The sequence below is a fragment of the Ovis aries genome, chromosome 1, assembly GCF_016772045.2.
Source record: "Ovis aries strain OAR_USU_Benz2616 breed Rambouillet chromosome 1, ARS-UI_Ramb_v3.0, whole genome shotgun sequence".
In the NCBI taxonomy this organism is placed as follows: Eukaryota; Metazoa; Chordata; class Mammalia; order Artiodactyla; family Bovidae; genus Ovis; species Ovis aries.
In genome coordinates this window covers 40,405,454-40,429,164 of record NC_056054.1, presented here as the reverse complement: position 1 = coordinate 40,429,164, position 23,711 = coordinate 40,405,454, and the positions used below count along the sequence as shown (strand labels likewise).

The following is a 23,711-nucleotide window of genomic DNA, read 5'->3' as shown; positions in this document are numbered from 1 at the left end:
CTCGAATGAGCAACTGAACTGAACTGAACTGAATGTGTTCAGTGCACTTAGAAAGAAGGAAGGAGGAGGCGACTAGTGCAGACTCTGGTCATCAGAGGCTTTGTTTGCCACGCCGTGAAACTGGGACTTTACTGTGCAGGCAGTGAGGAGTCATGGGTGGATCACGGAGTGAAATGGATAGAAGAGGTGAGGAACTCGGCCGCTTTTATTATTAATTTTTGTTGTAGTAAATTTGCTTTACAATGCTGTATTAGCTTCTGCATTGCAAAATGGACCAGTCATACATATACATATATCCCCTTGCTCTTTTTTTGAAATTGAATTACAGTGTTATATTTCTGATGTACAGCAAAGTGATTCACATATCTGTATATTTTTTCAGATTCTTTTCCATTATAGTTTAGTACAAGATGCTTAATATAGTGCCATAGGGTATACAGTAGGACTTTGTTTACCTATTTTTATATATAGCAGTTTGTATCTGCTAATTTCAAATTCCTCATGTATCCCGACATGCACTCCATTTCATTTTTGGTAACGATGTTTGTTTTCTGTGTTTGTGAGTCTGTTTCTGTTTTAGGAATAAGTTCGTTCCGTATGTAAGTGATCGTATGGTTTTTTCTTCTCTGTCTGACTGACTTCACTTGGTCTGATAATCTCTAGGTCCATCCATGTTGCTGCAAATGGCGTTATTTCGCACTTTTTATGACTGAATAATGTTCCATTGTGTGTGTATCAGACAGACATTGTGTGTGTGTGTATGTTCATGTATGTTTCTCGGTATTGCACATCTTCTTTATCCACTCATCTGTCAGTGGACGTTTAGGTGGTTTCCACGCTTTACTGAGATACGTTCCCTCTCTGTCCGTTTTGAATGGATGTTGAATTTTATCAAATGCTTTTTCCGCATCTATTGAGATGATCATGTGGTTTTTGTCTTGGTTATCTGGGTCATGAAGATCTTTTTTGTACAGTTCTTCTGTGTATTCTTGCCACCTCTTCTTAATATCTTCTGCGCCTGCTTATTCCATACCATTTCTGTCCTTTATGGTGCTCATCTTTGCATGAAATGTTCCATTGGTATCTCTGATTTTCTTGAAGAGCTCTCTAGTCTGTATTTTAACGGAGTGTGTCTGTGAGTCTTTACATTCGTGGTGGGCAGAGGAAGCAATACCAACACAAAAAGGGGCCTGGGTGCTTGATGTTTGAATCGCTTTTTGGTCTCCTAGCAAGGAAGTGTCATTGAACTTGGTGAAAGAGGAAGGACTTGTGTGCTTGTTGATCAGATAGGATTTCCTGCCAGCCTGAGGGTGTAACTTGCAGCCTTTGTTTTTGTGCTTGAAGATACCCTGCAAAGGTAAAAACACATCTGCCACTCGACTGTGAGACCTCAGGGTGAACTCTAACCTTAGAGCCCAGCAACCCTATTCACTTGCATAATCTCTCCTTCCAGATATGAGAGGCCGTTTTCGCTTTCCTCCGGATTAGTGGGTGCAGGCCGAGGCTGAGGAAATGAGAGCCGCAGGCCCTGGAGGCGGGGTGGCGGCACGGGCTGGAGACGGGGATGTGGTTTCTCTGCTGGAATTTGCTGGGAGGCCGCTGGTGCAGCTGCCACCCTTGCAGGAGACTGGCGGCTGCGGCAGGAGAGGCACAGGAACAGGCCTGAACCCTCCTCTCGGCTTCTGCTGGGGCTTCTGGAGCACTGCGCTGAATGTGATGTTCAGTGTTTGTCTCTCCACTTGGTTATAAATGCTTATGGCAGGATCTGGGTCCCACCATGATGATTCATGGGAGAGGCAGCCCCCAGCACAGAATGGGCGCTCCCTCATGTCTGTCGAGTGAGTAGTTACACACATTGGTGTGTACCTACTAATCCCAAGCAGTTTATCTGCATCTTTAAGTTAGCTCTTTGTAGCTATTATAAATATGAGGAAATTGAGAATCAGAGATGTTCACTGGCTTGTTCAAAATCACACAACTGGTCTCTGAGAGTAGCAGGGAATAATAATGGTGATGATAATGGCTGCTGCCATCTATTATCACGTGAGTAATTCTGAAGTTTGCCAGGCACCGTTTGAGGTTCTTTCATGGTTTAAGTTGTTTAATCTTCATAATAATCCATAGTATATTGTTATCCATTATACTTAACCCAAGATTGCTTAGGTAGGTAGAGGAGGCATGGGAATTTGAACTCATGTTTTCTGACTCCAGCCACAGTGCTCTTTCCCCTATATCACACCCTCTGCAAAGTTACAAGTGCAGTTACCAGCCCAAGACTCTGGGGTGAGCGTCAGTTCTCCTGACCTTGGGGATGGGTGCTGTGGGGGGTAGAGTGAGACTCTGCGGTATGTGGGTGGCTTTTCCACGTAGGCCCTCAGAAGCCTCTGTCTTTCCTCTGCCACCTGCAAATTAGGGAAGTGGCGCAATTGTGAAAACTGAAGAGAGTGTCATTTGGTGTTTCTCAGCGCCTCAGCCCTTCCGAGCCCTGGTTTCCGATGGCCAGACCCCAGCCTAGGTTTCACACTGAAATGCACCCAAGAAACTTCATGGAATAAATAAAATCAGGTGGCCCCTCAGAATGAGTGTGATAGTCAAGAAAGTCTACCTCTCTTGTGCCTTGCCCAGTGCTGCTGCCCCTCTCCAAGTCTGAGGGTGACTGTGTTAAGAGACGGGGAACTGTTGACCAGTCACCACCGATTCTCCCATGTTCTCATCTGTGCAGTCAAATCTTGGAGCTTGATTTCTACCTGGTTCAGCTCTGACACTGAGGACTTAGCAGATCATTGCCAAAGCTGCAGGAACCAGGTGGTACAACACAGATGAAGGTGCTGACAGGTGTGACCGTTCATCGTCACAGGGGCTGCCAGTTATGGGGCAGTCACCTCCCACCAGGCATTGACCTCCATGAGCATCATCTCGTTTATCCCGCACAGCACCCCCGTGAGGAGCATAGCTGTGTGCCCCGTTTTGTAGTGAGGAAACAGGTTCTTGGATGTTTAACAGCTTTCCCCACTGTTGATCCTAGTTCCATGTTCTCTGAAGTGGCCATGCTAATAATCGGCCCACAAACGGCCCCTGTTCCCATTCTCTTCTCTGATTTCCTCAATGGCTCTACTGCCTAAACCTTTCCCTTGGGCACCATTCAGGTGGCCCTTTCTTCATGTCTTTTCTCCAGAGTTGTCTGCTTGAACCTGATTTTTCCCAGGTAGTGGGGGTTAGAGTCAGGATAACAGAATGGAGGAGAGGAGACTCTGAAAACGGGGGTACTCAAGGTATGATAACGGAGGAGCCTGTATCTGAACCAGCTTTTGGCTCCCAGATTTGTACCCCCTTCCACTAGGGCCAGGCATGCTGTGGAGGCAAGAGTCTGGAGCCAGTCCTGAAAGCAGCATGAATCCAGAGCCTGACCTTGGGCAAATGATTTAATAGCTCTGAATCTGTTTTCTGATCTATAAAGGGGTAAGAATACTATGTATCTCATAGGATTGTCATAAGGACAGGAGCTAATGTGTATAAAACTCTTTAGGACAGTGGCTGGCACAGAGAAAGTAGTCAGAAAGTGTGAGCTGAAAAAAAACAAAACACAAATCCTGCCTGGCAGGATAGAGGATTTGAATCACTTGGCCCATTGCTCGCGGACAGTGGATGAATACTCTCACGACTGGTCCGATCTGGAAGGTGCTTTCTTCCCTCATGATAACCTTGGAATTCAGAGTGGCTCCACGGTGGGACGGTGACTTGCATGGATTATAAATTCCCAGTTAGCCACCTGTGCTGACCCTGAGTTAGCAGATTTTGTAAGGGGTCTAGTTTGTTATTTGAATCAGTAGAATCTGGGGAATGGTCTGCTTGAAATCTGAACATTCAGCCAGCAGTTCACTAAATGCCTCCTTGTTGTTGGGCACTGCTGGGAACTAGAAAGCCTCTGGCACAGCCTTCTTTTTTGGGTCACCCACCCTGTTCTTCACGGAACTTAGGTTTTTAACCCTTCTATTTTGGTTCCTGTCACTCCTGATGTGCTTCCTCTATCCTCAGTTCTCATCCTTCAGCCCACTCCCTGTTCTTCATTCATACGTTTAACAACTGTTTACTGAGTGCCTACTGTGTACCAGGCTGTGAAGGCAGAGCAGGAAATAATATAGACACAGGCCCTACCTTATAGAGTTTCTGTTCTCAGCTTCTAACATTTCATTTCCTCCCCTGACTTATCTTACCAGTACAGATCCTGCTGTATCAACCCCGGAGTGCCTGCCCTTTAAGAGTAGTGGCACAGGTTTTGATTGATTATTTGATTCACATTGGCTCTGTTATTAGCCTTGCTGATGAGCTCCTGGAGGGCAGGAATCGAGTACTTAGTAAATATTTGTTGAGTGACGGAACCAACAAATGCACATGTATGTGTTGAGCAAGCCCATGGCCGAGAAGATGTTGGCAACTGGGACCTTAGACCTTCCCTGCTCCCCTCAGACTTCTCTCTCTTTCTTCCATAGAAATCTCCAATCTGCTGGTGGCCACCAAGAAAGCCCAGGAGTGGCAGCCTGTCTACCCCATGAGCCAGCTGAGTTTCGATCGAATCCTCAAGAAAGATATTACACAAGTGAGTCATTGCTGCCATACCTGGGTCCATTCCTGGCCCTGCCTCCTCACAGTGGAGAAGCCTGGGGAGAAGAAAGTCATGTTTGCAGAGACCCTGATGAACACGGGGACTTCCCTTTCATAGGTGAAGCTGGTCAACGAGCAGGCGCCCTGCTGTCCACCTAGCTTTGCTGATACACCCTAGACTTTCTCCTTGAAAGAGATGGCTTAGTCAATTTTTGAATGGTTATCTAGGGCTACAAAGACCTTCCATTCCTGGTTCCTATAGTTGTAGGGACCAACCCTAGAAGTAGTTGGAGAATTTGGTGGGAATGTTGACAGATCTCCATAGGGGCCATGATGACTCTCATGGCCCCAAAACATGCTTTGTGACAAGGTGCTTCTGAATTTCAGTCCTGGGCTTTCTGATGACATTTCCAGATGGAACAAAGCTGAGGGCACTCAGAGCACAGTGAGGGAGCAGGAGACACACAGTTCAGAGCTGAAGGAGAGAGCTGTGCCAAGAAACTGATCCCTCAGACCAGTGTTCCAGCCTCCAGAGGGCTGTGGCCCAGCGTCTGCAGCCTTGGGCAGGCCTAGTTTCCCTCATAGCTGCCCTTGGGCCGTGTAGGGTATGAGGTCTGGGGAACCCCCACTTTCTGTTCTGCACCCCCCTCCTAATCCCACTGACACAGGGGGAGACTAAGCCAGCATGCCAGCAGCCTGGGAGGGAAGGAAATCTATGCAGGCCGCTTACTGCCCCAGAGAGGCTGCCCCACCTTGGAGGTGCTGGAGGGCAAGTCATGGGCTCACTCTTTGAGGACCAGGCAAAGGGTGGCAGGCCTGAGGCTGGGTTGTTCATCTGCTTTTTGAAATCAGTTCCTGAAATTATTGAGAAGGTCTTGAGGGAGTGGAAGTCCACAGTGGCAAATGCCCTGCTTCACTATGTAAATGCTTTCCTGAGGGCAGATCTCACTGTTCTGTCCCTCGGGGTATCAGAGCTGTGTCCAGAGATGGGCAGCACCCCAGCCTCTTTTCTTCCTGGAACTTGACGTGTACCCAGGGTCTTCCTTCTCTCCTTCCCCTTGGGCCTCTGGGCCATTCTCTGTGTCTCCAGTGTTTATTTAGCCAAGAGTGACTGAGCACTTCCCTCTGCCAGGCATGACCGCCACCCTCAGCAGGCACACAGTCCGGTGGGGGAGGCAGATTCTTATCTATCTTGAGTAGATAATTAAACTACCAGGAGACAAGTCCCAAATAGAGAGGTACGGCAGGATGTGGGACCGTCAGACAACCATGCTGCCTGGTCTTGGGATAGCAGTGGCATCCTGGAGGAAGTGGCATCAAAGCAGAGCCCCAGAGGATGGACAAGCACTCAGCAAAGACAGAGGGTGCAGCGTGGGGGGAGGCTGGAGTGGGACACACAGGGGCCTCTGAGTTGCTGTGGAATCCTTACCACATAGTGCTGTGACTTGGCCCCCAGAATAAGCAATGCTTCTGGGGGAACAGTAATTATTCTGAAAGCATATGGCTTTTACAGGATGTTCTGGGAACACAACTTGCCATAACCTTGATGAATCGCTTCATGACAGATGCAGCTTTAATGAATAGTCACAGGGCCTTGCCAGGATACAGTAGACAGGGCAGATGTATCACCATTCTGCTGTGACAGATGACAAATGGTGGCATTTGTGCAAATTAATATACCAAATTAACGATTGTGTACATTCTTAAGAGAGACAGAAATCAGCCTAGGGAGTCAGCCACAAAGCATTTTCTGCATTTAGAGGAGATCCTAGGATAATATATATCAGTAGAATGATAGAACTCCCAGTTACACACGTTTTGTGGGGTAAACATCATTAGCTTGACAATGCCTGAGTTTTGTGACTCATGTTTGGATTCACTCCAAATAGTAAGAGTATTTAATTCAGAGTTATTAAAACTTAAGCTCTGTGTGTGTGTGTTAGTCGCTCAGCCATGTCTGACTCTGCGACCCCATGAACTGCAGCCCGCCAGGCTCCTCTGTCCATGGAATTCTCTAGGCGAGAATACTGGAGTGGTTTGCCATTTCCTTCCCCAGGGGATCTTCCTGACCCAGTGATCGAACCTGGGTCTCCCACATTGCAGGTAGAGTCTAAGCTTAAGCTAAAAGGGCCTTAAAGACAGATCATTGTTCGTTGTATGTTCAGGGCCTTGAGCAGATGATCTCATTTAGTTCTCGTGCTGCTCATTTGGTTTTATTACCTTTTCATATGTGGGGAAACTGAGGCCTGTCCCTCCTGGGTCTGCCTCTGCATAGCAGTAACCTTCCTCTAGGGAGAGCTAGGGCATGTGTGTGTGCAAATTGTATCGCTGATTTGGAAGCGGCACACCTATACCTGTGTATCAGATGGGTGGAAAGCGAATAGGTGCGAGGGGGCGATTAGACAAAACACACTGGCCAACAGATTGACTTCTACTCACTGTGTGCCAGCAACTTTTCTACCTAATTCTTCGTTTGATAATTAACACCAACCCTAGGAGACAGGTATACTGTTAACCCATTTACAGAAAATGGGTGCAGACTGAGTGTGGTGAAAGAAAGTCTCCCAAAGGTCAGTAAGCAGTAGGGCCAGGACTCACAAGCCTGTTCTCCTATTCCCCAGCCTGTGGGTGGAGGAACCTCCTGCCAAGTCCTGCTCTGGAAGCCCAGGGTGGGGCCAACGTTGGTGGCTATTAATGGCACTGTTGGAAGTTGTGCGAAAGGTCGCGGTTTTGGCCCCAGGCTGTTCCTGGAGGGAGACACAGCAGGTTGCTGTTCAGAGAATAAGAGGATTGTCTCCTGGGGCCCAGGAAGTGCCTCCGCTGTGTTGGGCCAAGTAGCTCTTTGTTTCCTCTGGAGGCCTGACAGGCCCAGGCCCTGAGAGGTGTGAGCTGCTGGGGCCCCTTTGCTGTTGTCCCACCCGAGCAGTGTGTGTGTCCACCCCTCAACCCCAGAGGACTCAGACCCGCATCACTGCAGCCCCAGGGAGGGTCACACTAACCACCCGCTCCCTCCTTCAGGGCGAGCACCTTGGGAGAGGCACGCGGACACACATCTACTCTGGGACCCTCATGGATTACAAGGATGACGAAGGGACTTCTGAAGAGAAGAGAATAAAAGTCATCCTGAAGGTCTTAGACCCCAGCCACAGGGACATTTCTCTGGCAAGTGTCACCCTCATCACCCTCCCCCATCTCTGCAGCCAGTAGAGCATAGTGGGCTGAGAGGAACCTTTGCCCATTCTGGCCTGTTTTCCAGGCAAGATTCCTTTCTTCAAATAGAATCTTAGGTTAACAAGCGAGGGAGTACAGATATGGTGGATCGAGCAGTCCCCCGACCTTGGCCTGTCCCTCCCTGTCTGTCCCATTCTCTCCTGTGTCCTTCCTAGAGGTCCACATGGCGGCCGTGGGGCCTTGGACACTAGCTGAGTGGTCTCAAAAGCCCTGATGCAGCCCAGGCTGTCACTCAGAGTTTGGAAAAGTAAAGCCCAGAGGAGTGAAATGACTGACCCACGATCCCACATCCTGTTAGAGACAAAGCCGAGTCTTGCAGACATCTGCTGCCTTGGTTTTCCTTTTATTCTAATATAGTGTCAAACGCTGTTGCTTCCCAGCCTTTGAATGTCCAGTGAGGAGGTTGCCGCCAGCCTAGCCCACCAGCCCAGCACTGTGTCCTGTGGGGTTTTCTACCTGAGTCCTATGTCCCAGCCAGGTGACCCTCACAGTAGAGGCTTGGCAGTGCCTCCAGGCAGTTGAGGCCAGGCCTTGGGATGAGGACAGTAGTGAGCTTCCCTGGGATCCACTGCCTTCCCTTTCAGCTGAGCCACTTTAGGGTCAGGCCAGTGGAGGCCTGCCCTTGACATGTCTTTGTCTTGTTTTCCCACAGGCCTTCTTTGAGGCAGCCAGCATGATGAGGCAGGTCTCCCATAAACACATCGTGTACCTCTATGGGGTCTGTGTCCGAGACGTGGAGAGTAAGTGTGTCTCTTTGGAAGGGGAGGGTGGCCCTGGCTGGGGAGTGTGGCTGCTGAGAAGATGACTGGGAGCTGACATCCGCTTCATGTTGCCCAGGCTTCTTGCTTTTCTTTCTGTAATCAAGGAATGCAAAGCGCTGGGCAGGTCACTTGCTTAAGCCAGTAGTGGACCTGGAACTAAGTCTCATTTGTTTTTCATTGATTTCCTGAATGCTTACTTCTGGCCAGCTCTGGGTCCCACGCTGGAAGTGGGGAGTGGGTGGGCTGAGTTCACTGCTCAGAGAGTCAGAGTAGAAGGAGCATCAGGCAGGGCTTGAACCCAAGCCTGTCCGGCTCGGAGGCACTGTGCCACTTGCACTGTCGAGCTGAGTGCCGGTCACTAAACCGGTGCTCTTGAGGGAATCAGGGGGGGTGCTGTCCCAGATGGACGTCAGGTTGCAGATGTGGCTGTTTTTGTGTTTGTAGATATCATGGTGGAAGAGTTTGTGGAGGGGGGACCCCTGGATCTCTTCATGCATCGGAAAAGTGATGTCCTCACCACACCCTGGAAGTTTAAAGTTGCCAAACAGCTGGCCAGCGCCCTGAGTTACTTGGTAAGTATGTTCTGATGTCTGTGGTCTCAACCAAGAACCAGAATGTCCTAGTAGGGGAGGCAGGAAGGAGGTACTAACCAAGCAGACTGGAGGGCCCGGGCTCTGTGCCTTTGTACAGGTGTGCCTGTATAAAGTGAGAACCACCATCTTGGGCTGTTCTGTGTGCTTACGTATGGATCCTGCTTAGAGGGAAATTTTATCCCTTCAGAAGACTGACTTGGGTACTGCATTGTATGGTGAGAGTAGAAATATTACAGTACTTGCTGAATGAGTGAATGAATCTGTTGGGATCAACAGTAGCTCACATTTATTGAGTGCTTACGATGCTTCAGCTGTGCATGTGTTTTTGGGCTCTCAACACTTTAATTCTCACAAAAGCCTATGAGGCCTGCCCACCTGCCCCCCACCCCTCGCCCCCCCCAGTCATCCCTGTTTCCTTGGTGAGGGAAATAGAGCAGAGGGATGTTATGGAACGTGCCCAGGTCACACGGATCATCCGTCGGGGCTCTTGGCTGCCCAGTCTGGCTGGGGCTGGGGGAATGTGGGTTATGGCCTGAGGGCTGGAAACAGGAGGGGCTTGGGGAGGAGGGCAGCAGCACTGCCATTTCTGCCGAGTCAGCGTTTTCGCTCCGCAGGAGGATAAAGACCTGGTCCATGGAAACGTGTGCACCAAAAACCTCCTTCTGGCCCGTGAGGGCATCGACAGTGAGTGCGGCCCCTTCATCAAGCTCAGTGACCCTGGCATCCCCATCACTGTGCTTTCCAGGCAAGGTGCGTTCCCCCTCTGTCCCCGCCTCTGCCCCCCCCGCAGGCAGGTCCAGGCCACTGGGGGAGGGGGCTGGGCTGGGCTTCTCTCTCCTTTTAGAAAGCATACTTCTGCCAAAGGTGTCTGTTGATCCTGCCCAGCCCTTGGTGGCGGAGGAGATGCTGTGCGAGGGAGGGTTGGTCTGTGATCTCAAGGAGCTGTCTGTGCAGTAGAAGAAACCACTTGGCCAAGACATATCCGGTCCTTGTGATGAAGGAGCTTGTTTGAGGTGCTGGGGTGGCACCTTGCTCAGAGGGAGGCTGTGGGTCCTGGGTGGTCAGATGGGTGTCAGGAGAAACGGGCCCTGGGTCCTCCCTGTGTTCCTTTTGAAATCCCCTGTAGTGAGCGAGCAGTTTGGGGAGGTGCCTTAGCATCGCTAAGGCATCTTGTCTTTGAATGAGTCATCCTGAGCCGACGATTCCAGAGGAGTGGGCAGATCCGGCAGCTGAAGCGCTACATAGCGCCGTGCTGTGTCTCTAGGCCACACGTGGGGTCCCAGAGCGCCCCTGGGCCTGGTGCCCCCAACTTGCCATGGCCTGTGATCTTCAGCACTCAGAGTTTTGCCCAGTCATTCAGTCAAGGAATAGATTGAGTTTGGAAGGAAACCAGGATGAAGAACAGGCCTCACAAATAAGACCCAAATCATCCATTCTTTGGAAGGCGAGCAGGGAGCATCCTTCGGTACCTTTTGACACTTGCTGTCTGGCCATCATCCAGCAGTCCTGAGACGGACCCAGCCCTGAACCTGTCGGGGGTCCTATTCTCAGCAAGGGTCTGAGACACAGACACTGGTGACTCTAGAACAAGTAGAGAAGCCTGGGGATGCCGCGAGAGGGGCCAATAAAATGCTGTGAACATTCCGAGGAGAGAGACGACATCCAGGGGCCCCAGAGAGTGATTCAGCAAGGAGGTGGGTTTCATCTGGGCCTTATAGGCCAGTGAGGTGAGCCAGCGGCAAGGTGATGGTAGGTACATGGTCCTAGGGCCAGCCTGCACTTGTCTGTCAGGAGGAAGGACGTGAAAAGGTGGGAAGAAGGGCCAGCAGGCCTGAGCATCACTGCCCAGCTCAGGAGTGGCTTCTTGCCTGTTTGCATCAGGGGCTGAGAGGCTGCTCCAGGAGGCCACTGAGCTTGTTGAGGGCCATTTCTGTCGACGTGGCAGGCGATCCAGACAGCTCACTGGTCTTGGTCAGCAGCTGGGTGCAAGAGATGTGTGACTTCTTTTGTTCTTTCTCAAATGAAAGAAAACCCATGTTAAAGAAGTGTGACACTGGATGGTGCAGAGTGTAGGGGGACGGGGAGGTTAGCCTGTGCCCACTCTGCGTGTGTCAGCCTCTTCTCCCTGGCCTTCCCTCTCTCAACCCTTTGTCCATGTGACCTCCTCCACTCGGGGGTGCCATGCTGTTTTTGAAGCCAAAGCTTCAGAAGATGGGCTCCCACACCCTCCTGGGGAGTCTGTGTTAAACAGGCACATCTGCAGGCCCTGTCTCAGATAGGTGCATCAGAAGGGCCAGGGCTGAGGGGCCTGGAAAACTGCCGCTTTAACAAGCTTTCTACAGGCTCAGTGCAGCAACGGCCCACATTTGGAGAACACTGCTTGAAGGCGTTTCTTTGTTAACTTCCAGTTCTTGCTGCAGTGGCGGTGATACACTCTCCAGGTGTTGCAGACACTGATCTGTGAACACCTCTTGGCTTTTCCAGAGTGCATAGAACGAATCCCCTGGATTGCTCCCGAGTGTGTTGAAGACTCCAAGAACCTGAGTGTGGCTGCTGACAAGTGGAGCTTTGGAACCACACTCTGGGAAATCTGCTACAATGGCGAGATCCCCTTGAAAGACAAGACGCTGATTGAGGTAAGCAGTTGCTTTCCAGTTGGGAGCTGAGTGAGGGCCCCTTGAACACTCAGGGGCGTCTCAGGAATTATCAAGAAACCTCACACTGTGGGAGGAGACGGTCACAGGTTTGACTCTCCTCCGCAGGCTTACTGGCTGTGTAGCCTCACACGTGTTAGTTTCCTTGGGCCTGGATCCATCATCTATGAAATGGAGATAAAGAATACCTACTTTGCAGGGTTGTTATGACAATTAAGCAAATGCAGCTAGAGTGCCAGGTATACAATATGAGCTCAGGAACTGATTCTAGCATCTCAAGATTAACACACAAGTATTTACTGAGTCCCTCCTGTGTACCAGGCATTATCCTAAGTAGAAGCTAGGGGTTCACAATGAAAGAGACACAGGCCTTAGTGACCTTAGGGTCTAGAAGGAGAGTTGGGCTAAAATAGCGGTAAGGATCTGAAACCGTCACCCAAAGAGCCATGCGTGTTGGGTAGGGTAGTGTCATTACCCTTGTTTTACACGTCAGGTAACCGAGATGCAGGTGGCTCATGGCCTGGGTTATTTCAGCTAGGATGCACAACTTTAAGGCTAACTCTTGCTTGTTCACTTGCAGAAAGCTAGTAGAGCTTTCTAACTCTAAAGGGATACTGCAGTAGCAGTTACAGTGAAGGACCACTGATCCCGACTCGCTGATTTGCTTTCTGGAATGTGCCTTGTGTGTTTAGCGGGGCAGGCATCACTTGTAGCTGGGAGGGAATGATCGAAGTCCAGGCGAAGGTGGCATTTCAGTCGTCTGCAGGAAGCAGTAAGTGGTTCCATTTGCCTGGAGTGTGGAGAGGAATGACAGGTGAACAGGTGGGCAGGGTTGTGTGAGGTCAGGTTTTGTAGAGGCCCTGAATGCCAGGGGTGATGTGGGACAGTGAAGGGTTTGGAGGCCGGCCCTGGCATGGTGCACTTGGACGGTAGTTGGATGGACAGGCTGAGGAGAGGGCAGGGCACGGAGTCCCCTGTGGTGCTCAGTGGTGAGAGCCAGGAAGTGGCAGTGGGGATTCAGCATGGAGGGTGTGCTTGGGGGAGATACCAAAGAGGCTGAAGAACCTCTACCCAGTTAATCTTCTGACAGATGAACATGGTGCAAGACTTGGGCAAGAGGAGTTAAGCTAAAACCCATGGAGAAGTCAGCACCTCTGTAGATCTGCTATTTGGAATTTTCAGCCAGGATTTTTGGGATTAATTTTAACTTCCTTGGAAACAAAACAGCATACCATTTGCTGTCAGTATTTTTTGAGCACCTTGTGTTTACCCAGGGCTGAGTAGAATATGGAGATAGGATAAGCAAAGGTCTGCACTGGAGCCTAGAAGAGAGAGAGACTCCAAGGCAGGGGCAGCCCTCAGCTCCTTAATTCTCTCCTTAATTCTCTTCCTTTTCCTCCTCTCCTCTGGGGCCTAACTCCCCACCCCATACCAGGATCCACAGGGACCACAAGAGAAACCAGTACCCTTGAGATTCAGCTACAGACTAGAATCTGGAGTGTAGTAAATTCACTGAATTTTTAAAATGATTTAAATAAATCAATCATTTGTTTCAAAACTTTAAAGTAGTAACCACTTGATGAGAATTTGGAAAATAGAGAAAACTATTTTTAAAAAAGAAAATATTAATCATTATATTCCAGTCACCCTTGACTGATATTTAACACTTTGGCATATTGTCTTCCAGTCTGTTTGTATCAATTTTTTAAACAAAATTGGGACCATGCTAAATCGTTATTTTTTCATTTAATGTTGTAATTTCCTATATGATTAAATTGATGTAAGAGTTCATTGTTTCATTAAATTCTAATTTATTTAACTAAAACTAGATACTTGGTATTGAGATTGTTTTCGTATTTGTAATGTCCTATTAAATCTGCAGGGAATATCTTTAAACATAAATCTTTGTTTATATCTGACTTATTTGTGAGTCATTCAGTAGTTGCAATTAATGAGTCAAAGAGTTTGAAAAATCTGAAGATTTCTACACGTGTTGCCAAGTCATATTCCAGAAGGTTGCATGACTTTGTTGCAGGAATACAGCTTATTTGGGACTGGGTGGTATATACTGCCTATTTTCCTTGAATTCAGACTATTTGTGTATCAGGACTAAGATTTTCCACAGCTGTAAAAAAAAGGCAACAGTAGCACTCACATTTATGAAGTCTACCTTTAAGCAGAGCTGTTGGGAATTAAATTAGGGATTATTAGGTAACTCTTTCTGACCCGGGGTTAAAAGGTTTGTGGGTGGTCACTCCTTTGGTTTCTTCAACGTGGTCCTCTTCTTTGCAGAAAGAGAGATTCTACGAAAGCCGGTGCAGGCCAGTGACTCCGTCTTGTAAGGAGCTAGCTGACTTGATGACCCGCTGCATGAACTACGACCCCAACCAGAGACCCTTCTTCCGAGCCATCATGAGAGACATCAACAAGCTGGAGGAGCAGAGTAAGGCTGCCTCACGCTGTTTAACCGAGACCAGCCCGGGCCCGGGGAGGGGTGGCAGCTTGGAGCCGCGGGGGGCAGTCAGTCCTTTTTAACACGCTTTCTCCCTTCTGTTAGACCCAGACATTGTATCAGAAAAAAAGCCAGCAACTGAAGTGGATCCCACACATTTTGAAAAGCGGTTCTTAAAGAGGATCCGTGACTTGGGAGAGGCAAGTTACACTCCTGACCGTTCACCTCTCTGGACATCTAGAGCCATTCTCCATTCTCTCTCATTTCAGGTCAAAGTTTATAAGAGAAAGCATCTCCCAGTGTTTTCTCGGGGACAGTGTGTTTCTGCATTTGACAAAGAGTGGCAGCATGCACACGCCTGCCTGTTCATGCACCCAGGATGCTGGTCAGCTCCTGCAGGAGCTGCCTCTGTCCCTTTTTTTAAAATAAGGGACAGAGAACATAAAGGGAGATGCCTGGGGGATGGGCATAGATATGGTGGAAATAGAACAATTGCTGCCTCTGACTTTTTTGGGAATATGTATCCCGTGAGGCTGCTTAAATGAATGGTGGATTTACTTCACAGAACACTGAAATAGAATGCTAGCTTTTCTTCTGGACCTTGAATGGCAGTTCCCTAACAGGAAATGTGACTAGAGAAGCTACTGGATTTGCATCTTCATACAGATTTCCTGTCGTTTATAAAGACTGTCCCATCTCGGGTACCAGCCCTGTGTCAAGGCCGGGTGCTGGCCCTCTGCAGGCACAGTGGTCCCGCTTCCTCACAGCATCCCTGGGTTTATTGCCAGTGTGCACACTGAGCACCTCTGGAGCCAGCTGGGAAGACTGGGTGACCAGGCCCACCTCACTAGTAGGTGGCTTAGCTGGGATCTAATCCCCATCTTCTGAAGACTCATGCCTTGCCTTTTGTGGCCACATTGGGATGCCTCCTGTAGCGTGGACCCAGGGCTGTCAAAGCATGCCATGGTTGTGCCACCTGACACTTCCATTTCCTTGTGAGTTACACTTTCATGGAAACTAGGATTGATGTGTTGGTTCACCAGTCACCAGAGCCTTTGCTTGTCTTGGCGCAATAATAGAAGAAGGGATGGCATGTCAGCCAAGTGGGGAAGGGCGCAGGGAGTAGGAAGAGACAAGGTGGGAGTTCAGGGTCAGGCTCCTCCCCGGCCTTCAGGGGAGCAAGCCTCATCTTTGAGTGTGTCCTGCTGACCCTGGCTGGCGCCTCTGATCAAGCATGTGCGTCCTTCCCTCCAGGGCCACTTTGGGAAGGTCGAGCTCTGCAGGTATGACCCTGAGGGGGACAATACAGGGGAGCAGGTGGCTGTCAAATCCCTGAAGCCCGAGAGTGGCGGGAACCACATTGCTGATCTGAAGAAGGAGATTGAAATCTTAAGAAATCTTTATCATGAGAACATCGTGAAGTATAAAGGCATCTGCACAGAAGACGGTATGTTATGCAAAGTGTGGTTTGTTTAAAGACTAAGTGGCTGTCTGGGGTCACAAAAGGCTAGAGCTGAGCAGGCCACACCCTCAGCCTCATCTGGGCTGCCTGAATGCTAGCTGATAACCGCCAGAGCTCTAGGACTTCCAAGCCATACACAGTCAGATCCCTCAGCACCTGCAGAGCTTCTGAGACTACCCAGCCTCCCTCCTAGGCAGGGGTGATTCCAGCATTGTTTCTTTAGGTGGCTACTACACCCACACTGGGGATTAGATTTCCCCTTCCAATACTTAGCACATTAGGCCAGATGAAACTGACACCCACTGCTCTCTTTTACCTGCTTTTCTGACCCAACCTTAGGCAGGGCATTTAGTTGTCTGGTTGTCTAAATCAAAGTGGCAAGTAGTGTTTACTATTAAAGGTATCTTTTTTACAAGCCACTACAGCACTCATGTTAGTGTACTTAAAAATTTGTAGTGAAAACGATGTGGCTCATGATTTTTAAAAATCATTTGCCAAGTGCTTTGTAGAACACTGTGTTGTCTGAGTGAGGGGTGACGACCCTGGGGTAGGTACCCTGGTCACTCCTGAGGATCCCGAGTCTCTGGAACGTCTGGGGTTAAGCAGCTTGCCTGTGGTTTCAGGGTCGATGCTGAAGTCAGTTCAGGCCCTCTGTCTCCAAATCCTGTGCCCTTTACTCTTCTTTCATTGGACTGCCTTGTACTGATGGGTTAGATTGAGGGCAGGAGAAGAGGGCAACAGAGGGTGAGATGGATGGTTGGATGGCAGCACTGATTCAATGGACATGAACTTGGACAAACTCTGGGAGATAGTGAGGGGCAGGGAAGCCTGACACGCCGCAGTCTATGGGGTTGTGAAGAGTTGGACACGACTTGGCGACCAAACAACAACTGATGGTTTTTTTTTCCCTCCTAAACAGGTGGAAATGGTATTAAGCTCATCATGGAGTTTCTGCCTTCAGGGAGCCTTAAGGAATATCTTCCAAAGAATAAGAACAAAATTAACCTCAGACAGCAATTAAAATATGCTGTTCAGATTTGTAAGGTAAAAAGGGAAAAAAGAAAAAACCTGGTAAAAATTTAAAAATCAGGCACTCTGTCCTGAGTAATTGGTTTGTAATTAGGCTACAAGTGGGAAACTTCCTGATAATTATACTGAGTTTATTTTGTTCTGCTTGATGTGGATTGAATTAGCCTCTACTAAGAAAGTGATGGTTTCTTTAAATATGTATTTCTTTGAATCAGGTTGGTCTTACTATTTTTGCATAAAAGTAAAAACAAAAAAAGTGATATGTGAATGAAATGACATTTGTATCTTTGTGTGTGTTACAAAGTGGCAAAGACAAAATCCGGTCTGATTTCATCTCAGCAGCACACTCTGCCTTTGCTTCTCTCCCTCAGGGGATGGACTATTTGGGTTCTCGGCAATACGTTCACCGGGACTTAGCAGCAAGAAACGTCCTTGTTGAGAGTGAACACCAAGTGAAAATTGGGGACTTTGGTCTAACCAAAGCCATCGAAACTGATAAGGAGTACTACACAGTCAAGGACGACCGGGACAGCCCTGTGTTTTGGTAACTGAATCAAACAGATTTCCTCAGTGCTTCGGAGGGCTTCCACTGTTCTGCTAGGTCCTGTTTAGATATGTTAAATTCTCTTATTGGTCCAGATTAGAAAAGACTTAGATCACTTGGAATTGACTAATTTTTGCCTTCAAGAAACAGCTCTTAAGCTGTTTCACTGAAAGCCACATACATGGCAATGTCTGAGCTTCATGGGCAACATCTTCCAATGAAGAAATCTAACAGCAGTCAGCATCTCTGTCTTCCCTTGAGAAGGCATTCCTCTGACACAGTTCTTAAAACTGTTAGCGGCCAGAGTAGTCACAGCTATGCAGAGGAAGCTTGGAGGGCAAGTGTGAGGTGACGAGGTGGCTTTGGCAGATTCAGGGAGAACGCAAGAGCAGAGGAAAATCCATGGGCGGTTTGGCTGTCTTGTCATGAATCGCCAGTGTCCTGGTTGGAAGGCCGAACCCCGACTTCAACCCGTCTCGGTCTGGCACACTGTCCAAGGGGGAAGCTGCTGAGTCTGCACTCTGCCCTGTCCTGTAGAACTCAGCAGCACTGCGGTGCATCCTACATGGGCAGAGGTGGGTCTTTCCCACCCAAGGAGCCCAAACCTCCATTTACTCATTGCATAGTCAATGGATAAATGAATTCATTTATTCAAAGGAATACCTATGAAGCCCCTGCTTTGTGCCAGGTACTAGAGATTCGAGGGTAAATAAGATGAGCGAGTTTAGAATTTAATGGGTGAGGCAGCTAGTTTCATGGTGCCATAACCATAGAAGCGTTCAGGCTTGGTTTTCTGGAAGTTCTGTTAGGCTAAGTCCTTAAAAGATTCCTGGAGGGTTGTAAAGATGGGTAGAAGAAGGCATGTGTGTGATGGCAAGAGCGAGACAGAGCAGTGGCTGTCCCAGGAACTGGAATCAGCTCGATGTGTCTGGATGGTGAAAGGTCTCTGCAGTTGCTACGGCAATGCCCTAGACACTTGAGTTTTGGAGCTGGGGTTTTGGGGTGCTGTTGGAAAAGGATTAAGCATGGGGGCTTCTGTTTAAAAAGATCACTGTGGGGAGGAGAAGAGCAAGATTGGAGCCATGGAGTCTGATTTGGAGAGGGGCATTGATGGCATGAACTAGGGCTGTGATTTGGACAGTGATGGTGGGGTTTAGGAGCAGTGAGTAGGTTTGAGAAGTATTTCTGAGACCGGTTATGCCTCAATTTCTAGCTCAGGCAATGGATAACATTCACCAAAACAACAGATACTATAAGAGGACTGGGCAGTTAGGTCACTGCTCACTCACTGTGAGCTTGCAGGCAGATAAAATCTGGGCCTGTGGTCATCGCCTCCTCCCACACCCCTCCCCAGGGAGAGCCTGTGCTGTGTGAACTGAGGGCCCACAGGGATACTGTTCACATCAGGTGTGCACCAGGGCAGCATGTGTGTGATTAACATGTAACATACATTTACATGTCTTTGAATGTTATATTCTAAGAAGTCAGCTCTCTGGGCTGAGTTACTCTGATGTTTTTTGGTATGTCCTTCCCAGGAAATGAAGTTTCATGTTCTGCTCTTTCAGGTATGCTCCAGAATGTTTAATTCAGTGTAAGTTTTATATCGCCTCTGATGTCTGGTCTTTTGGAGTAACTCTGCATGAGCTGCTTACTTACTGTGATTCAGATTCCAGTCCCATGGCCGTAAGTCACACTTGTCCTTTGAATCTGGCCCCCAATGAAAATGTGTCCATCCCTTTGCTTTGTAAGTTTAGTTCATAAAGAATCAGTCAGTGTGTTGTAATGGAAAGGAAAAGCGTCTTGGACTTTCACTTTGAGTTACTAAGGAGAAAAGCCTGTTTGTTTTCATTTCCAGTTCTAGAAATTCTACCTTAACCTCTCTGGAGTTTATAAAAATATGTGCAAAAAGTAAAATATTTCATTTGATTTTATTTTTCATAGTTGTTCCTGAAAATGATAGGCCCAACTCATGGTCAGATGACGGTAACAAGACTCGTGAATACATTAAAAGAAGGAAAACGCTTGCCATGTCCACCTAACTGTCCAGATGAGGTATTTATGGGCCATTTCACAGTAATAAAACTGTTTTCACTGCTTGCATTTTAAAATAGATTTCTGATGCTGAATTTCGGCTATCTGAGAAAACCATCTTTGGGGCAAATGACAACCACATATTGTGTTCAAAGGAAGGAATTCCCTTCAATAGTAGGCTTACCTCAGTGAGCATCCGAAAGGAGCATATTTTGATGTTGCCTTATTGTGACAATCAGTTTTCTGTATTTCTAACTGAACTGCTTCAAGACTAACTCTTTAGAATCTCTAAGTACACTGAATAGTATGTCTGAGCCAAAGAATGGAGCAGCCAGCGTGGAGACTTGTAGTTTAAACTGAGCTATAACGTCATCCTTAAATTGGCTTAGAGTAATTTGTAACCTGGATTTTTTGCAAGGTCAGTTAAGCCATGAACTTCTCAAATATTAAAATACTTATAATATTAAATATTAATATTTAATACTTACAGATGTGCCATATTTTCTATATTTTAAGTTATTCAAATACTCTTGTTTTATGGTAGGACTTAAGGAAACTCATTCACATTTTCAAAATTATGTTCTTCCTCTTGATGTTTATATACTTAAAAAAAAAAAAGCTCCTAAACATTTTTACTGTTTTTTTTTTTTAAAATAGGTTTATCAACATATGCGAAAGTGTTGGGAATTTCAACCATCTAATCGGACAACCTTTCAGAACCTTATCGAAGGATTTGAAGCACTTCTAAGAAGCATGAATAATAACAGTTAAATTCTATTGTGTATCAAATCCTCCTACCCCCAACCAGTACCCAAGCGATTTAAAAAACTGTGTTACTGGAAAAAGTTTGTATTCTGTCTAAAAAGATACCAGGGTACGTGTCCATGTATGAAGCACACTATGGTGCTTAAGATGTGTTAAGTACTTCCTTTTTAAATTTGATACCAGTAACATAGTGACAACCAAAATATTAGAAAGCACTTAAGCACTCCTCCTTTTGGAAAGAATATATCACTGTTTGGTTATTTTACCATCACAGTTGAGTACCAGAATGGGATTTCTCAAAACAAGAGGAGCTGACAAAGTAGAGTCTCAAGATGATTGCTTTTTCTTAGCTGCCAGTTGATATGAAATTTTTTTCTGGCACATAAAGATAAGGATTGATGAATTTAGCCAATACTCTAATATGCCCTCAAATTTCAATATCTATACCATGATAGATGAAACATTCTTGAAATATAGATACTGTTAGTATACTATTGTCTCTATACAAAGGTGAGTGGATTCCTGTCAATAGTAGGACATAAACTTTGAGTTGTTTTGCAGTGGCTTAGCTCCTGTCCCCTTGGGTGACCAGTGGTACCCATTTTTGAGAAGACTGGTCATACATACCCAGAGGGGCAGCTGTGGAATAGATACTTTGCTGCATGATGTTAATTCTTGAGAACTAAACCTGTGCCAGTGCGTCCCTAAACAGTATACCTTTAATTAGAACTGAGGCCAAGAACCTGGATTCATGCTTTTCAGAAATGTCAATGCATATCCTTCTGTAACTCTACCACTTTGGGGCAAGCTGTTCCAGCCTTGGTTCTGGATGCTGACTGCATATATACCATGTACATTGCACTGTTCTTAGAGTGTTTCAGGACTTACCATCCACCTACAAGAGTCGATCACTATTTTGACCATCACCCTATCATGCAAAACTTGAAAGACCCACCCATACGACTGCGGAGTTCAGGACCCACTAGGCGGTTCTCAGTTTTCCTGGAGACTGCCACGTCATCAAAATGTCAAATCTGATTCAATGTGAACTGTAGATCTTTTTTGACCAAGAGTCTGCAAAACTTTTTGTTGATGCTATTATTTGTTTGATATCATTATTTTTCCCCCTTAAGCCTGAAAAGAGAGTTGTGTATTGAGTCAATGGCAACAATAAACCTGCCATTTAAATCTGTTCAATAACCTGGCATCACAAATGTCTCTGTCTGTGTCAAACCTGTGGCCACTCTCTATGCACTTTGTTTACTCTTTATACAAATAAATATATGGAGCCTTCACATGCATATGCCTTTTAATATTAAGAGTTCATTTTCAAAGCATTACAAACAGTTTGTTTACATAGAAAAATAACAGTATGGACTGGTGGGGAGAGCATGGGTAATGGTCCTTATACTAACACCACTTGAGTCATGTCATATCTCTTATGTCCCAATGGGGCACAGGCCAGTATGGATGGCAGACCCACATCTATTAACTCATAGTACCTTTTAGTTCTTTCAACCTCTTTCTGCTTATAGTTCTAAAATTTCCATCTTTGCTTTCTTCTACTGTCATAGAGTTATGACAAAGCACTGAAGAGGCTTAATGCAACAGGAAAACAAGCAGTGCAGAGCATGGAGAACCCATTTTTCATCTGCTGAGTCAGAACTGAATGATGCCCATCCTGATTTGGTTATTTATAGGTAGTATACTTACTGGAAATTATCTTAGTTTAACTTTCTAGCTGTCATTTGCCAGTAGAAGTTAATAGAAGCAATACATTACAAATCATATATACCAGTTTTAAACTTCTAAAATAGGAGTGATAACCCTCTATTATAAAGTCCCCCAAATACAAGATACTTAAAGATCTGATTTCAAAAAGACTAGGATCACTGAGACCCCTCAATTCCACATCATCAATTAGTGTCTCATAACAAAGAAAAACTTAGACATTCTGGATAGCAAAAGGGTTTCTCATGCATTTTGAATACCAAGGTCTTCAGGAAATGGTGATGTCAAAAGTTATGTGCAATAAACACAGTTCTTTCAAAAGGAAGCTGGATAAAACTGGGTTAAACACCTGGATAATTTTTCAGCCTAACACACTGCAACTGAATAAGAAACAAAGCAGAGAGTGAGGTATAGCTTATTATCTAAGAATGGTTATAAATACTGTTACCTCATAAGCTCCCTTTAGAAATGGCAGAATTGACTGCTTTACTGTGGAAATAGGGCATTTGATGACCAAAACGTGTAAATTAATCACTGTTCTACGAAACAAGACTTAGAAACCTATGTTTCTTGCCACTTACTTACAAATCCGTTGCAAAATTTAAGTCTTTTTGTAGGTGTAAAATAAAAGGATTAGGGAATTAAAGGTATTAGATCAGGAGTCTGTGAACTTTATAAAGGGCCAGATAGTAAATATTTTAGGCTTTGCAGCTACTCAGCTCTGCCACTGTAGCACAAAATTAGCCATAGATGATATGTAAGTGAATAAGCATGGTTGTGTTTGAATAAAATTTTATGTATGGACACTGAAATATGAATTTCAAGTCATACTTTTTTTTCCTCCAAACATTTAAAAATGTAAACATCATTCTTAGCTTGCAGGCAGTACAAAAACAGGTGGAGGACTGAATTTGACCACAGGGAGTAGTTTGCCAACCCCTGAAATTATTACTAGATCACCAAAGCTACTTAAAAAAATACCTTTTTCCCCCACAAGAGGTATTAGTGGTAAATAATATATTAAGCGTAAAGCATCTGTAGTGGTATATACCTTGGTCACCTCTGTGTTTGAGTTTTACAATGCATGACTGGTATGGGGGGGTGAAAATGAAGTTTGCATGTAGAGTATAACATTACCAGTCACTGCATTTTGTACTTGCACTCTGATTCTAGGAAAAGGTCTAAAAATTTGTGAATGAGATTACTTCTAGATAAAGTAAATTGAAATGCACATTGGCTTACCAGAAATTTATTCTAAGGCTTGGGAAACCAAGAATGTTTCCCATTTTATTGCTTCACACTTCTATATATGGTGTCAAAATTATTCCCAGTCCTAAACAAGGAATATTGGAATATGTTAATTTCTCCAATGGACTAAGTTAATAGCACATTGATTAAGATGTGTCTAATTCTAGTGGAATATGTCCTCAATTGATGTCTCTTATTGCTACTTACTTTTTTTACTTGGCAATTCTGCCTGCTGCACAACACAGTTTGTTCTGGGAAGTTATAAACCCGTAATTTAAAGGATATGGCTAGTCTGAATGTAGTTAAGGCAGCGATGAACAGCAGAGATACTGCAAAGAACCTTATCAGTTTATAAGGAGAGAACTTAACTCAGTACACTCTCTTCTTTTTTAAGTAGGTTTCCATGTAATATGCTCCTGTGCCCTGAGAATGCTGGTCAACAAATTCCACTGAACCACCTTCTGGGGCAGAGACGAGATATGATGAGCCTCGCTTTTCATTTCTTAAAGATGACACCTATTAGAAAAAGAAACCATAACTAAAATCTAAATTAAAATTGGTTGATTTGTTAAAGATATTTATAAGAAAAGCAATTCTACTTGTGATTT

General features: G+C 46.2%; 2 protein-coding genes across 14 annotated transcripts in view; one reads left to right on the top strand and one right to left on the bottom strand.

Moving 5' to 3' along the window:
* Positions 1 to 21,419, top strand: part of JAK1 (Janus kinase 1) — a 246,721-nt gene extending 225,302 nt beyond the window's left edge. For all 11 annotated transcript variants that reach the window (XM_042249253.1, XM_060410592.1, XM_060410621.1 and 8 more), the window contains 14 exons: positions 4,491 to 4,597; positions 7,621 to 7,764; positions 8,486 to 8,573; positions 9,039 to 9,166; positions 9,802 to 9,937; positions 11,672 to 11,823; positions 14,134 to 14,284; positions 14,399 to 14,493; positions 15,548 to 15,740; positions 16,675 to 16,799; positions 17,156 to 17,328; positions 18,894 to 19,011; positions 19,270 to 19,380; positions 20,017 to 21,419. In XM_042249253.1, coding sequence (XP_042105187.1) covers positions 4,491 to 4,597; positions 7,621 to 7,764; positions 8,486 to 8,573; positions 9,039 to 9,166; positions 9,802 to 9,937; positions 11,672 to 11,823; positions 14,134 to 14,284; positions 14,399 to 14,493; positions 15,548 to 15,740; positions 16,675 to 16,799; positions 17,156 to 17,328; positions 18,894 to 19,011; positions 19,270 to 19,380; positions 20,017 to 20,130 — 1,835 coding nt within the window. In that variant the 3' untranslated portion in view covers positions 20,131 to 21,419. The remainder of the gene's footprint in view (positions 1 to 4,490; positions 4,598 to 7,620; positions 7,765 to 8,485; positions 8,574 to 9,038; positions 9,167 to 9,801; positions 9,938 to 11,671; positions 11,824 to 14,133; positions 14,285 to 14,398; positions 14,494 to 15,547; positions 15,741 to 16,674; positions 16,800 to 17,155; positions 17,329 to 18,893; positions 19,012 to 19,269; positions 19,381 to 20,016) is intronic.
* RAVER2 (ribonucleoprotein, PTB binding 2) overlaps positions 21,416 to 23,711 on the bottom strand; it is a 146,209-nt gene continuing 143,913 nt past the window's right edge. For all 3 annotated transcript variants that reach the window (XM_012167788.4, XM_042249271.1, XM_060410635.1), the window contains one exon: positions 21,416 to 23,619. In XM_012167788.4, the coding sequence (XP_012023178.3) occupies positions 23,473 to 23,619 (147 nt within the window). In that variant the 3' untranslated portion in view covers positions 21,416 to 23,472. The remainder of the gene's footprint in view (positions 23,620 to 23,711) is intronic.